This window comes from Trichomonas vaginalis, chromosome III (assembly GCF_026262505.1).
Source record: "Trichomonas vaginalis G3 chromosome III, whole genome shotgun sequence".
Taxonomy (NCBI): Eukaryota; Parabasalia; order Trichomonadida; family Trichomonadidae; genus Trichomonas; species Trichomonas vaginalis.
The window spans coordinates 5,894,292-5,909,528 of NC_067205.1; the positions used below are offsets into that span (position 1 = coordinate 5,894,292).

The window sequence follows — 15,237 nt, forward strand, 5'->3', positions numbered from 1 at the left end:
TTGAAATTCCCACTTATCCAACATACCCCCCACCTCTTTCATCAAACATCGAGAACCCAGGAATCTACGATTCCAGTCGCAATGCGCCATATAAAATAGACATTAATTCTGAATTAATGAAAATTTACCGTGATATAATAATTAATAATTATGATTCAATAATAAATTTAATTGACCAATCCGGTTTAATTATTTTACCTTATGAATCATTAATTCACATTATCGCCATTCTTTGTGATGTTCAAGATTCAGACGTTAAGATTCAATTTTTCATAGATGATGAGGTTTCATGCTGCGGAACAGTTGCAAAAATAAATCCTATAAAGGATATTAGCACAATTAAGATATCAAAGAACGGAACAACAACTGAACTTCATTTAACATATATGATATTTATAATAAAATAGTTGATGAATATAAAATATCACTTGAAAAATTCTTTGTTTAAGGCTATTTAATATTCAAGCATTAACATTATCGAATAATAATCCTTTGAATCATAATCAATAATAATTGACCTTTCACCAGTTTCTATCGTTTGTTTTATTTCTTTTGTTCCCCACTATCCGGATCGGTCATTGTAATTGTTTTTGTTATAGTATCAGCTTTATCTTTAACTTCAATCTTTTTTCCATCAGGATATTTAAACCAAAATTCCAAAAATTCGATATTGTCAATCTGTTCATATTTTAATCTATCAATTACATTTTTAATACCATCTGAAAATCTTATGAAATGGTCATTATATGGGTTTGATTGAACTAAATTTGAATGAAGTGAAATATAACCCGATGATGAATATGACATTGACTCATATTTTCTGAAAACACTAAAATTTATAACATGAATGAATTTCTTATTCGTTGAATTTATGAATTCTTGAGGTAATCTTATCCTAGTTTTATTTATCACTGGAAAATAACGCTTTACCATATTTTTAATCGTAATAAAAAATGTCAATTATCAATATTATTTCGAATAATAGTTGTGAATTAAATTTAACAGTTAGCGGAATTTATAATGTTACTCTCGTTTCTGTGAGTGGTAAATTTAATCTCATTCTTTTAGACCCTTCAGATTATATATCATTTATTAAAGATGACCATGAAAAAACGTATGATATGTATATAAATAATGTGATAGTGAAATGGGATATTAACATGATTTTAAGTTATTTAAATGAATCATTTATCGTATGGTATGAAGAAAATTTTAAATCAAAACCTGATAAACTTTTTGAACTTGATGAAATAAATAACCTTATTAAATTCCCGCTGAAAATTAAATTTTGTACTCCTCATTTTCGTTCATTGTTGGGGATATTAAATTTTGAAAAAGATGTTGGGGATGTTTTGTATTCTGACACTGGTTCCAATTTCATTTTAATCAAATGTGATAAAGTTAATACCCCAATGAGATTTTCACATCAAACATTAGACCCTAACTCTTACCCATCAATACAAAACATTTTATCCATCAACTTAAACACATTTTCTTTATCATATCCGTTTCAATTATCCGGGAATTCATTTATTCTTCATTCAAAAGATTTATCAAATATTAAATTTAGAGTAACTGACCTATTTGATTGTGATTTAGAATTCATGAATGAAATATTATGGCAATTTCAAATAGAAAAAATAGGTGATGAGATAACGGATTAAATATTTATTTTTAAATCATAATAAATGATTAAACAACAGCAACCACAACAACTTAAGGCACAAAGCACCCAGGTCCCTCAGACCATTACATACGCCATATATGCATATAATTCAAAGACGGCAGAACAAACGCAAAGGTTAAAATATGGAGATTTGGAGATAGTATTGAAAAATGACCATTTCGAATTCGTTTGCAAAGGTGGTGCAGTGATATCAAATATAAAAGAAATTTTATTTATGAATTCAAAAATTAAAGGAATAACGGATGATATAACATCAATTCCACCAGAAGAACAGAGATATTACGCATTAAATGCATTTCCTAAAGTTTTGAAGATTGGAAGATTTAATTTAAATGAGGAATTCATAAAAGGTTTCCTAAATGACATAATGGAGAAAGCAGATAAGGAATATGTGGATAGTGAGTTAAAGAAGAGGACAGATAAGGAATATGTGGATGAAAAAGATAATGAAATTAAAGAAATGGTTGAATGGTATCATGAATGGACATCAAAGATTTTAAAAACTAAAGCTGATACAGGATGGGTTTCAGGATGTTTAGACCTTAAAGCGGATAAAACATATGTTAATGATGAGTTAAAGAAGAGGACAGATAAAACATATGTGGATGAAAAAGATAATGAAATTAAAGAAATGGTTGAATGGTATCATGAATGGACATCAAAGATTTTAAAAACTAAAGCTGATACAGGATGGGTTTCAGGATGTTTAGACCTTAAAGCGGATAAAACATATGTTAATGATGAGTTAAAGAAGAGGACAGATAAAACATATGTGGATGAAATATACCAAAGTTTGATAGGAACAAAAAATATTGAAACTATTGTTGGCGACTTTTCTGTCAATGAAGAAAATAAATATTTTAGATGGCAGTTTGTACACTCCTTAAAAAATGGTATACGGTGGAAACTCATTCCGAAAAATAACAATGAAATGTATGTAAGTTATAAAAAGAATGATGACACACAAGTTAAAGTTCCATTAGACAACAACTGCTACTTAAACTTATATGGAGACGAACAAAAGAAATATTTAAGAGTTTATGAAATGGCAGATATGACATTGCCTGACCCAGCTCCAGCACCATATTATTATGACTATGGAGATGATGTCAGAACACCACATGTAGATGAACAAAAGTTAACATTATATTTAGATTATTATAGATATAAAAGATATAATGCAATAGAAAAAACGAGAATAGTATATTATTATACAGATGACAGAAATAAATATTATAGTCAAGATTTTACCTACCCTGAAAACATAAGATTATATTATAAAAAATATTCTGACACAAACCAGAAGAAACCTGAAATAGTTACACTATATTTTAAGTTCAAAAGAGACAATCCTATAATATCTCATATGTTTGATTTAATGAACCCAGTAGGTTCTATTTATACATCTATGGATGCAAGAGGTCCTCAAGTAATGTTTGGTGTTGGTGCATGGGAACAAATAGTTGACAGGTTTTTGTATTGTGCAAACTCTTCAAAGGAAACAGGGGGAAGTAAAACGATTTCAGGTGAAAATTTACCTGCACATAGTCACTACATAGATTTAAGCACATCTCAAGCAGGTTGGCATAAGCATAGATATTGGGATTGGTCAGGAATGACAAAAGGTAAAGGATATGATGTTAAAGACGACGTTAAGTTTGCCATAAATTGTTACTGGAGTGACACTCAGGGAGAAGGAAACCATACACATTTCGTTTCAGGATATACACAAACAACGGGACAAAGTAAAGAATACATGCCACCATTTATGACTGTATTCGCATGGTATAGAGTTCAATGAACACACTTAACCCAAAGGGTTTAGGCTTACCGAATGAACAAAATATATTTTATGTCTGTAATTAATTAGGTAATGAAGTAATGAATGAACTACAGAAAAGAAGTTAAAAGCTTGGGGTCGTTTTGTACAAAAATATTGTGAGTAAATGATTTAGGTTATTCAATAATTAATTATTTTTGAAGAACTGAAGGGGTCACCAGGTCACCAGGTCACCAGGTCATTTAACTTCTCTGAAAAAATGTGACAACATGACATTTTGACAACATCATGGGTTATTCAATAATTAATTATTTTTGAAGAACTGAAGGGGTCACCAGGTCACCAGGTCACCAGGTCATTTAACTTCTCTGAAAAAATGTGACAACATGACATTTTGACAACATCATGGGTTATTCAATAATTAATTATTTTTGAAGAACTGAAGGGGTCACCAGGTCACCAGGTCACCAGGTCATTTAACTTCTCTGAAAAAATGTGACAACATGACATTTTGACAACATCATGGGTTATTCAATAATTAATTATTTTTGAAGAACTGAAGGGGTCACCAGGTCACCAGGTCACCAGGTCATTTAACTTCTCTGAAAAAATGTGACAACATGACATTTTGACAACATCACAGGATTAATGCAAAAATAAATTCAAATCATACTTTATAAAGCTTCATTCACAGGTATTTCATCGTCAGTAAATGATTCCTCATTATCGTCTGGTTCAATTTGTTTATATAATCCTTTCATTTCTTCTTTCAAAACATAATACCATGTTTGTTTACCATCTATTTTTCTTTGTTTCCTTTCACATTTATCCTTAATGCTCATTTGAAAGTTTTTGTCTTTCATGTCTGATGGTTTGCAGAATAGAGCATTTTTACACGTCATACCTGCACATAATTCATCATAATGTGTATTTATCCATTCATCTAAAGGATTTGTTGATAACTCGATTAAATCTTGTTTGGCTTCAGTCATCGGAATGATTCGTACATTAAATGATGAAAGGTCATATTGCATAAAATATGTTAAAAGGTTATCATAAAATTCCTTTGTGCATGAATCCATTAAATTCTTGAAGTAATCAAATTGACCCTTGAATTTACCATTAACTCTTAAAACTACGTATCTTCTGTCTCCAACTTCAATTTTGACAGGGTAAACGTTATTAGTTACGAAAATGAAGTTTGCAACATTCTGAGCAGTTCTTCTGGGTTGATTCTTTTCATTAATTCTAATCTCATTATCCGTTATAATTGATTTCAAAGCGTTGAAGTTTGCGAGTCTGTCTTCACCTACATTCTTGAGTTCATTAAGTACAAGAAACATTTTATTTTCAACTACTGAGTTGAAATTACCCGTTAGCTCACTTATTTCAGTAATGTTTTTACATGAATAACCAGCGAGAAGTTCAGAAATAATATCTGTAAATCTGTTTTTTCCTGTTCCCTGAAGTCCTTTCAAAATAATTGCTGTTTCATTCTTGATTCCAGGATGTTGAATCATTGATGCAATCCAGCCGAGAAGGTATTTATACACTTCATCGTTATTATCACAAATGGCTTCTTTAATGAAATTCATAAACATCTCAATTTTTGAGTAATCAGGCTTTTCAAGAATGTTGTATTTATAACCCTGAAACGTTGAGAAAACATCTGGGGAATCAGATTTAAAGCAAACACCCTTAACGGTTAATGAAGACAATTGATTTAGTAGTACATCCCATGTTGTTATGGTTTTACCTTCTTCTTTAAATAATTTAATCATTTTGAGTGACTCTTTCATGTTTGACTGAAGAACAAATGATATTTGATTCATTTTGTCGTGTATGTTGTAATCTTTCTGAATGAAGTATTTGTTTCCACAATCTACAAAACGAATTACACGTGATAAATCCTCAATTACTTCAGAACTGTTTTTATACTGATGATTTTCAGCCTTGCGTCTAATATCTGTTATCAAAAACGAGTCATCAAGTTTGATATCAAATGTTATTTTTGGCTTACGTAATAAAGGTAAAACGTATTCATCATAATATTCTTTTTGATATAGTTTTAGAATCTTCACTAAAACAAATGGAGAAGTCATTAAATGTGCATATCTACTACGTGCTTTTTCAAAATTACTTTTTGCATTTTCAGTTAAATTGCAGAAGTTATAAACGTTATCGTATGCTTCATTAATTAAATGATTAGGTAACGAATTAATAGCTTGAAACAGTGTGAATAATGTTATTTCTTTTTCTAAATTCATGTTTCCACCATCATTATGTACTTCAAAATCACTAATACCATCAACTATGCTCTGAGCTAGTTTATCGTCAATGTTTACATCTTTGTTTTCATTCATTATACTCTTTATTTCTTCGCTCTTCTGTTCAACTATTACCTTAATATTCAAATCATTTAATATATCATTCACTGTTCTAGTTAATGTTGAATCATAACTTCCACGAATGAATGAGTATGTATTGATTAGTTCTGTTGCATTCTTTCGAACTCTTGAATCAGCCATAACCACTAAAGAACGTTTTGAATCATCCATAGAAGTCATTATGTCAATATCATAATCATTGCAGGAATAACATTTAATCATTCTGTTCGAAACTGCATAGAAGAAATTAGTGTTGCAATAAATGTGAAGACCTCCTGATGCGGTTTTAACGATAACATCTTTATCCGAAAGTTTTGATAAAATGTCTTTTCTAACTGTTTCTTTAAGTTCATCATTGTACGATTTATTGATATCAACATCTATAATCGTTAAATTTGAAATTTTATTTACTAATAAAGCTGTACCAGTTTTCCTTCCTCTTCCTCCATCATGTTTGAGGTAGTTATGTAAATCAATCATGTTTTCACCAATTCTTTCGTTGAGGGTTTTAGTTTCTGCCACAACTAATTCCGCAACTAATGAATCAATAACTTTTTCATCAGAAACGATAAAGTTGCTGTTGTTGTTTGTTGCTGTCATTTATATAGGAATAAAAAAATAAAAATAATTTTAAAACTAACTTTATTTTTGGACTGCATCAAATTTTCTGTGATGTTGTCAAAATGTCATGTTGTCACATTTTTTCAGAGAAGTTAAATGACCTGGTGACCTGGTGACCCCTTCAGTTCTTCAAAAATAAGTCATAACTACCTTCCTCCTGTGATGTTGTCAAAATGTCATGTTGTCACATTTTTTCAGAGAAGTTAAATGACCTGGTGACCTGGTGACCTGGTGACCCCTTCAGTTCTTCAAAAATAAGTCATAACTACCTTCCTCCTGTGATGTTGTCAAAATGTCATGTTGTCACAAACTTTAGAACGGCATAATTTAAATTTTTATTTTTATCATAAATGAATACCCCACAAGCTCAAAATTTACCACGAATCATAACAAGGGAGGAAATGATAAAAATGATGCAAGAACATGCTAAAAATAACAAACCACTAAAATTGAGAAAATGTGGTTATGCAGTAATGATGGAAAGAGAGATGTTGTCGAAGAGGAATAAAAATTAAATTTGGATAGAGTTTAAAAATTCATCTTTATTAAATTCATCTCTTCCAACCAATTTATTTATTCTATTAAATTCTTTTATTTTTGCTTCACTCAGTTTAATGATTGAACGGTAAGTTTCTAATTTTTCGATTATTTCTTTCCTCTCTTTATCGTTTTCAGTTCCATTAGTTTTATTGTTTTCAACCCCACCGCATTGCGACTTCTTTTTGTAATAGCATATTTTTGATTTAATTCTGTTTAGTTTCTTTTTATATTCATTGTCTGGACTCTTGACTGCTTTGTTGTCACTCATTTCTTACGAAATAAAAAAAATTAAATATTATTTAAATATAATGGAGTAATAAAATAAATCGGAATTTCTATTAATTTCTTGTCAACTTCAACTAATGCATTGCCGTTAATATATCTAACAAATTCAGCTATTGTGTCAAATCTTCGTCTTCTTTTTGTCATTGATTTATCAGTTTTTCCATAATCGAGATGAATTAAAACTTTATTTCCTTGTTTAAAATTCATGAGCCCCGAATTAATTTGTTCACGTTTAACATCATTTAACTTTTCCATTTGCTTTCTAATATATTCCCATTCTTTTGAAATATCATTTTTCATTTCCACCGGTTTCATGTTTATAGTTCTATGCCATGTATTATTGTAATAATATACTAACTGTTGTATGATGGAGTCATGATTTCCATCCCAGTATATCTGACCGTTAACCCCTAACGCATCTCTAAGAGTTCTCATTACCGCATCAACTATTTTATTATGAAACGTATATGGAGAGGATGAAAAGTAAAAATGAATTTGTGGAAAATAATGAGTCATAGCTGCCTGAAATCCTTTATCACCATCACCCCTTATATTATCTACTCTTTCATGATCTAGTAAGTATTGTATAGCTCTTCTTGTTTCCTGTTCTGTTTTCCCTTTCACCGGAATGCAATATAAATATCTAGTGTTAATGTTAATGGCAAATAAATAAGTAACGTTTCCTTTTGAATATTCCAGATGATCGATTTCGTATGAATATGGATATGGAGCAAATGAGGGGCGACTAAATTTTTCCTTTAACGGTTGAATTTTCGGGTCAATTGGTTTATTTAATATCTTGAAATCCTTTTTAAAATCTTTTTGCTTCTTAAATGTTTGAAATGGATATAATAAAGTGAATGATGAAGGATTAACTGAAGGAGGAGGCGGTACTGTCGTTGGAGGTTTTGGTGTTGCAAGTGGTTTAATTTTATCTGCTTTGATTTTGGATTTCATTCCTTCCTTCATTAATTCTGGATGTATTTTATTCATTTGTTTTAAATATGCTGTATATAAAGGTTTGATATACTTTCCCGCTTCGAGTTTATGTTGAAGGATGAATTCCAAAAGTTGATCTTCATTTAAAAGTCGGGCTGAATATGGTTTAACTAATGAATCATAAATTAAAGCTTGTGCATCATTTATGGTCTGAAGGACCTGGGTGTTTTGTTCCTTTTGTTTTTGTTCCTTTGGCTTTTGCGGCTCGGGATTATATAATTTATATAATTCATCAATATCTTCTTCTGTTAATACTTTATTTTTGAAATCTTTCAACTGTTTAAGCTGTGATTTAGTTTTTCCCTTTATATATTCATTATTTTTAATTTTGTCTTTAATTTTAGAAATTATTTTATTATGATATTTCAAAATTTCATTTTTATAATATGGATAATAATATTCCATATCATCACCCGTTATATTATTATTATATTTTTGGAGATATGCTTTTAAATCATAATAATTAAGAAAATTTTGATTAAATACTAAATCATCAATTAAAATTTTTAAATCTGTGTTATTCATTTATATAAAAATAAAATCAATGTTTTAAGGGTGCCCACCTCTTTGAATCATAGTATCAAAACCATCATTAACGGTTCCTTTTGTCTCTTCTGTGGTATTTTATTAAATAAATGGCATACAACATCCATTTTCACAACATACAGCCTTAGTGTGTGCTCCTGTTAATGCAGTCTTACCGATTGTTAAGCGAGTCATTGACCCATTTTTAAGTTGTAAATTAATATTCTGACCATCAAATATCAATTTATCATTTATTATATCCAAATAATTTTTAGGTGTTAATTGTTTATTTTGTCGTAAACTAACACCTTTCATTTTTTGTGCAATCTTTTTAAAATCACTTCCATCAATTGAACCATTGAATGATGTATAACACTTAGGACATAAAGCAACCATGTTATCACCTTGTTTCTCAATTGCTAAACCCAATAACTTCTTCTCATGTGCTTTTTCTTCAGCTTTATTCTTTAATTTAGGTTTAAATTTCTCATCAAAACAGAAGAAATCAAATGGTGCGAATTTGAAAATGTTTTTATCATAAAATTGTTTATCGGTAACAATTGCTTGAAATGCTTGAGTGTTAGGAAGATTTGGTCGCCAGCGATTGCCCAATAAGATGAATCAGTATCACCTTCAATGAAATGAAAACGATTAACATCCATGCATTTATACATAAAATCATAAATGAAAACCAAATACCAGTATTTAGCATTATCTAAAGTGAAGAATGCCTCTTGTAAACATGTATCACATCTATAAAATCTATCTTTAAGCATCACTTGATATGTATCTTCACCTATTTCTCTTATGTTTTTAAACTTATTTGACATACATGCAACGCGTGCCTTCTGTGCATTCATTATTTTAGTCTTTGCGTAATTTTGTGTATTCATTGCATCGTAACCATATGATCCATTAAGTGAAATCTTGCAAAATAAACTTTTTCCTTTATTTCCTTCTAATTCAGCCTTTTGTCTTTCGTTCATAAATTTGTTCGCAAATTCATTAAAACAAGTGTTTTTAGTAAATGTTAAAATTGATTGAATATCATCGATGATAAAATGAAATCTGTCTATTAGATACCAAAGATAATAAGAAGAAAATGGTTGATATTGGTTGTGTGTTGATGCTAACTGAGTTAATTTCCTCTGTTTCTGGTCAACTGGTAGATTGTTTGATTTCATGTAATTATACATAAAACTGCCAATTGTTTTTTCATCTGTGATAATATCTAAGTTTCTTATTATCGGTAAAAAGTTTATGTAATCATTAATGTATTTTTCATCAATGTGACCCTTTACTTCAGCCACGAATAAAGTATTTTTCTTCTTAATAATTCCCAGTGCTTTTGCTTTCTTTGTTGCTGTATCACAAATGATAACACCATTCAATCTTCCCGGCATATACATTTTATGGTCAGTATATTGAATGAAATCATGAGATTAGATGAAAATGATGAAGGATATAATGAATTAAAATCAACACCAACGAAATGAGTCATAATGTTGGTGGTGTCCTCATTTGATACAGTTTTAGTTTCTGGATTATATGCAAGTTTATTAATGTGTGTGATTCCTTTAAGATTTACTCTATGTTGAACATTTGATAAACCACCAGTAATTCCATTACGGAGAATGTGATAAGCTTCAACTGAATCTAAAGTCATTGGTAAATTATTTTTTAATGCATAATTTCTTAAATTGATTCTTAAACGTTGAACATCTTCATCTTTATTTGATTTTACGACATTGCAATAACAACACATTAACTGACAATTTTCTTTGGTATGTGGTTTTTCATTATCGATTCTATCAATGTTGGTTTATTTGCATATGTAAACGCTTTACCACACATTTTGCATTTAGATGAAAGGATTAAATCGTGATAGTATTGAAAATCATCCATTGAAACATTATTTTTAGTATCCCTTTCTGCTTTTTCATCTTGTTTCTTATATGTTTCAATTTTATATTTCCAATACTTTTTCGTTAATTCAAAACTTGATTCTATCTCTTCCTCAGGATATTTTTCATTAGGATTAAAGTCTTTATATGCTAAAGCGTAACGAATCATTGAAGCATTCGATGATAAAGAAAGATTATGAAGCATGTCAATTTTATAAACAAATGTTTCTTCAATAATTTTATCGATTGGGTCAATCATAATTTCAACATCTTTATTGCAATAATGAATAAAATATTCTAATCTATTCTTAAAGTTTTTAGCATCATTGAGATATATTTGATAATCACTATCTGATATAGTTTCTTGGGTTAATGCTGAATAAAATGAATCTTGAGTGAATGGTTCCACTTTATATAATTCTTCTTCGTAATTTTCCCATGTGATGAATTGATAAGGGAAAAAGGATTTAACACGTGATTTATTGTTTCCGAAATCTTGAGTGAATTGGTCTAATGTTCCACCCGCTATATAATTTCTGATGTCAATAAATCTTAATTCATATGGACAGTTTGTTTTCTTTACTATGATTTGCTTAAATTGTGAAGATGAACCCAGCATTGATTTTATTTTCCATTTTGCAGTGTTTAAATCACGAAGAATTAAATTTAAATCAAACTTTCCCGAATTAAAACCTATGATATTCACTTTATTGAATTCCTCATCTAGAAGTTCTTTAAATGCTTCCTTCTGTTTTTCATTTAATGTATGAGACAAAGTCCCCGCCGTTTGGTCCGTTTGCGACTTCATTAATTCTTCATATTGTTCAATATTTGATTTAGCAACTAATGAACAGGTTGAAAATAAAAACTCAATCCAATCAGAAATAAAAGAATCACTCGAAGTTAAGAAAAAATTCCTCGTATATGTTTTATCATTTAATTTAACCGTTGATGATACCATGAATGGTTTTAAGTAAGCGTTCAAAGTTGCACACTCAGAAAGTTGTAATTCTTCTTTAGTCTCTAATGTTTCGAAGTCAAAAGTAATATAATATCTTGTCGGTTTATAATATTCCTGCAAATTGTGAGCTAATAACCACTGATATATCTTCTGTTTCGTAATATGTGGTGCATATGGTTGCTGTGTCTTTTGCAATTGAACGTCTTGAATTAATCTTCCATTATTTTCTTTACATTTCTCACAATGCTTTAAAAATCTTCTTTGGTTTTTCCTTTCTGGATCATCACGGATAGAATAAACTTCTTCTTTACAATATGGACAAACTTTATAGCCGGTGAGTGCTTCAACGTCTGTTATTCTGTCAGCGTGAAGTTTTCCACATGGACTCTGTGTTAATAAAATATTTACTGTTTCAAATTCTGGATCTATCATTATTGATTCCACTAATGGAAAGTCTACCTTATTTATGTCCACGTCTTCTGGTTGAGGATCACAATAATAGAAATCAATATTAACATTTAACATTCTCGCTAATCTCTCACTTTCTGATGAAATGTCAAACCCTTCATATGCATCTATTGCTTCATTTAAATAACTTCTACGAGTTTTAGGATTAACACCATCAGGAATGTTATAGAAGCGTTTAAATAACCTTCTACCTTCTGCTCTAATTTGATTATCATTCATTTTAGCTGTTCCGTTTTTGTTCATTTATCAAAGAATAAAAATTAGAATATAAAGTTTATTTTTTTAAAGTCCGTAAAATGAATTAAGAACACATAAATTTTTATTATCTGCGACGTGACGAATACATTTTAATTTACTCAAGAATGCGTACCCTGATACATTAAATCTAATTCCTGTCTTATTTAATTTCACAACTTTGAAAAGGAATGTATGAATAGCTATAAAATGATGAGAAGATGTTTTATGGGTTGCTTCCATTTTTTCTGAAATAAATGAATAAATATAATGCTTATACGTTTTCATATCTTTATATTCTTAATAACGAATGGTATAGACCTTTCCACTTCATCTTCCTTCGGTGCTGTTCTTTCATATGAAACATTATTGGTATCTTCAATAATGAAACCACAATCACACAAAATTTTATATGTTCCAATGGTTTCTTTTGATATTTTATCTAATAAATCAAAAACTTTATCAACACCTGTGCATTTATTTAAATAATAATTTGTGTAAATATCATGATCTTCTTTCTTAATCGTATTAGTTGCATATGTCACATTTTTAAGAGCTTTTTTGAATTTCTCAGAATCGAGAGGGGGTGAAAGTAGGATACAGGGGTATTCTTCATTATCAATAAATTGTAACTTATGTTTACGTATAAATTTAGTACCTTCTTCTGAAAGTGTTTCATCTATTTCACCATCTAATAAATTTTGTGTTGATTCTGAGACATAATTTTTATATCTTTCTTCATGAGATTTCTGAACTGCTGATTCTGAAGCTGGGATATTCATTAAACCCTCTACTTCATTTTCATTATATTTTTCAACTTCTCTTAATTCCTTAATTTTTTCATCTATTTCATTTCTTAATTGTTCCAATTTCTCAATCTCATCGTTATAATATTCATCTTGTTTAATTTTTTCTTCAAAATATTCAGGAGGTGTTTCAAGGCTCTCTGAGCCCAGGTCCTCTGGACCATAAAGAGGAATATTCTCCTGTTTTTCAACTTTTTTGGGATATAAATATCTCATTATAGCCTTTTTAGTAATTGGTCCGTTATATTTAAATTCATTCAACAATCTGGAAAACTCTTTCACATTCTGCATATATGTTGGATAAGAACCGTCTCCAAAATTTTCTAAAATATTTTCTAATTCTGAATTAGTGAACTTTAAAGATTTCAATGAATTAGTTGTTATACTCATTTATTATAAAATAAAAATTAAAAATAAATTATTTTCGTAAGACATGAATTTTTAAAGTTTATTTTTTAAACTTATTTTTTATTTTTTACTTCATTATGTTGACGGGTTTGTGAAAATTTCTTACGATTCTGAAAATTTTTAAATCATGATTTATTTCAAAACGTAAGAATAAAAACTGTAAGAATCATACATTTTTTACTTCATATGTTAAAAAAAATGATACAAAATCGCTCGATATTGTATGAATTCTTACGTTTACAAAAAAAGTCACACAACCCGCATCATATACTACTTGAATTTATAACAAATATTAAGGATAAATGGTTTAAACAACAAAACCACCTCACTAAAGTTCTTTGTAGATTAATGATTAAAACTGAGGAAAAAGAATTTAACGGGTTTAAATATCATCCATGTAAAATTTTAGAACTTGGTAACGAAAAACTTCAGAAAAAATTAAACGCAAGACTATCAAAAGATAGAGTTGAAAGAGTAAATAAACTCGCTAAAGGTAATGGTAATGGTAATGATGAAGAAGAATTTGATGAGTTCAACATTGAACTTTAAGAAACTAATGATTATTTGAATTTATGAAATCAATTATTTGATTCATTCTTTCTTCAATCTCTTCTATTCTTTTTGTTAAATCATCAATTTTCATTAATGAGGTGATTCTTGATTGAGGAATAGATTTCAAACTAACCACTCCTTTTATTTTTTGAAATTTTGAATCCATCAACTTTAAACATTTTATTCAATTTACATGTTGTCAATTCTTCAAATAATTTTTTATTATTAGCATAATAGTCATTAAATTCTTCAACAGATGAAAAAATTTTTATTTCAGTAATTGGTTTAACAACGTTTATTTTTTGTTGAACATTTTCACTTTCATTTATTTCTTCCTCCTCTGTTTCATTTATTTTTAAAATCGGTTTCATTTATCATTAAATAAAAATTAGAATATAAGTGATGAAATATATTTTTTTAATTAATATTAAATCAGAAATGGCGGCAGGATTCTTTAAAAAATTATGGGATGGAATTAAGAAAGCTGCGGGTTGGGTTCATAAAAAGATTATTAAACCCATTGCAAACTTTTTGGCACCAGTAGCGAAAACGGCAGGAACTATCATAGGTGGAGTATTAGGTACTAAAGCAGGTAATCCGGCGATGGGAGCACAAGCAGGTAACGCAATTGGTGGAATAGCTGAAGGAATATTTAATAAAATAGGAGGTAGATAGTGGAAAAATAAATAAATATTATTTTTATCTTAGTATCGGTTGAAGTCTTTGATAAACTTTTTCTCCTTTATTTAAAATTTCTCTTATTGGGGCGGCTTTTGGTGTTATTGATTCAGCAACGTCACTAATTGCTTCTTTATTCTTAAATATCCAATTTGCCCCTTCTTCAATGTTTCCCAAACTTTACTCGCTCCTCTTTTTACTCTATCCCACAGTTTCTTAAATATACCTGCAGCCATAGTTGATTATTTCATTAAAATTAAAAATTCATTTTCATCTTTTAATTTTGATTTTTATTTATTAATAAATGACGACTAACTATTTGGTGCCAAACACTAAACCGATTAATGGAAATGTGTTTCATTCATTCGAAAAGATAAATGAAATATTCGCAAAGAATGACGG

At 29.2% G+C, this 15,237-nt stretch overlaps 8 protein-coding genes and 1 pseudogene across 9 annotated transcripts, besides 1 other annotated feature; 2 read left to right on the plus strand and 7 right to left on the minus strand.

The window, feature by feature from the left end:
* Positions 1–15,237: part of a mobile genetic element that runs on past both edges of the window.
* TVAGG3_0649220 (phage tail repeat-like family) lies at positions 1,755–2,954 on the plus strand (the record flags this gene model as incomplete). Its single annotated transcript, XM_051241562.1, has 1 exon — positions 1,755–2,954. A coding segment is annotated over one exon (1,200 nt), but the record flags the coding sequence as incomplete, so codon positions are not given.
* Positions 3,096–3,488, plus strand: TVAGG3_0649230 (phage tail repeat-like family; the record flags this gene model as incomplete). The annotated part of the gene is made up of 1 exon (XM_051241563.1): positions 3,096–3,488. One exon carries the CDS (start codon positions 3,096–3,098, stop codon positions 3,486–3,488), a length of 393 nt encoding a protein of 130 aa, XP_051088150.1.
* TVAGG3_0649240 (uncharacterized protein) lies at positions 4,475–5,734 on the minus strand (the record flags this gene model as incomplete). Its single annotated transcript, XM_051241564.1, has 1 exon — positions 4,475–5,734. A coding segment is annotated over one exon (1,260 nt), but the record flags the coding sequence as incomplete, so codon positions are not given.
* Positions 6,051–6,454, minus strand: TVAGG3_0649250 (Prim-pol domain family; the record flags this gene model as incomplete). The annotated part of the gene is made up of 1 exon (XM_051241565.1): positions 6,051–6,454. A coding segment is annotated over one exon (404 nt), but the record flags the coding sequence as incomplete, so codon positions are not given.
* On the minus strand, positions 6,987–7,283 carry TVAGG3_0649260 (uncharacterized protein; the record flags this gene model as incomplete). The annotated part of the gene is made up of 1 exon (XM_051241566.1): positions 6,987–7,283. One exon carries the CDS (start codon positions 7,281–7,283, stop codon positions 6,987–6,989), a length of 297 nt encoding a protein of 98 aa, XP_051088153.1.
* TVAGG3_0649270 (uncharacterized protein) lies at positions 7,304–7,555 on the minus strand (the record flags this gene model as incomplete). Its single annotated transcript, XM_051241567.1, has 1 exon — positions 7,304–7,555. The coding sequence occupies one exon, from the start codon at positions 7,553–7,555 to the stop codon at positions 7,304–7,306; it is 252 nt and encodes an 83-aa protein (XP_051088154.1).
* On the minus strand, positions 8,927–10,008 carry TVAGG3_0649280 (annotated as a pseudogene). Its single transcript has one exon. A coding segment is annotated over exon 1 (1,082 nt).
* TVAGG3_0649290 (uncharacterized protein) lies at positions 11,400–12,400 on the minus strand (the record flags this gene model as incomplete). The annotated part of the gene is made up of 1 exon (XM_051241568.1): positions 11,400–12,400. A coding segment is annotated over one exon (1,001 nt), but the record flags the coding sequence as incomplete, so codon positions are not given.
* TVAGG3_0649300 (uncharacterized protein) lies at positions 12,937–13,587 on the minus strand (the record flags this gene model as incomplete). The annotated part of the gene is made up of 1 exon (XM_051241569.1): positions 12,937–13,587. A coding segment is annotated over one exon (651 nt), but the record flags the coding sequence as incomplete, so codon positions are not given.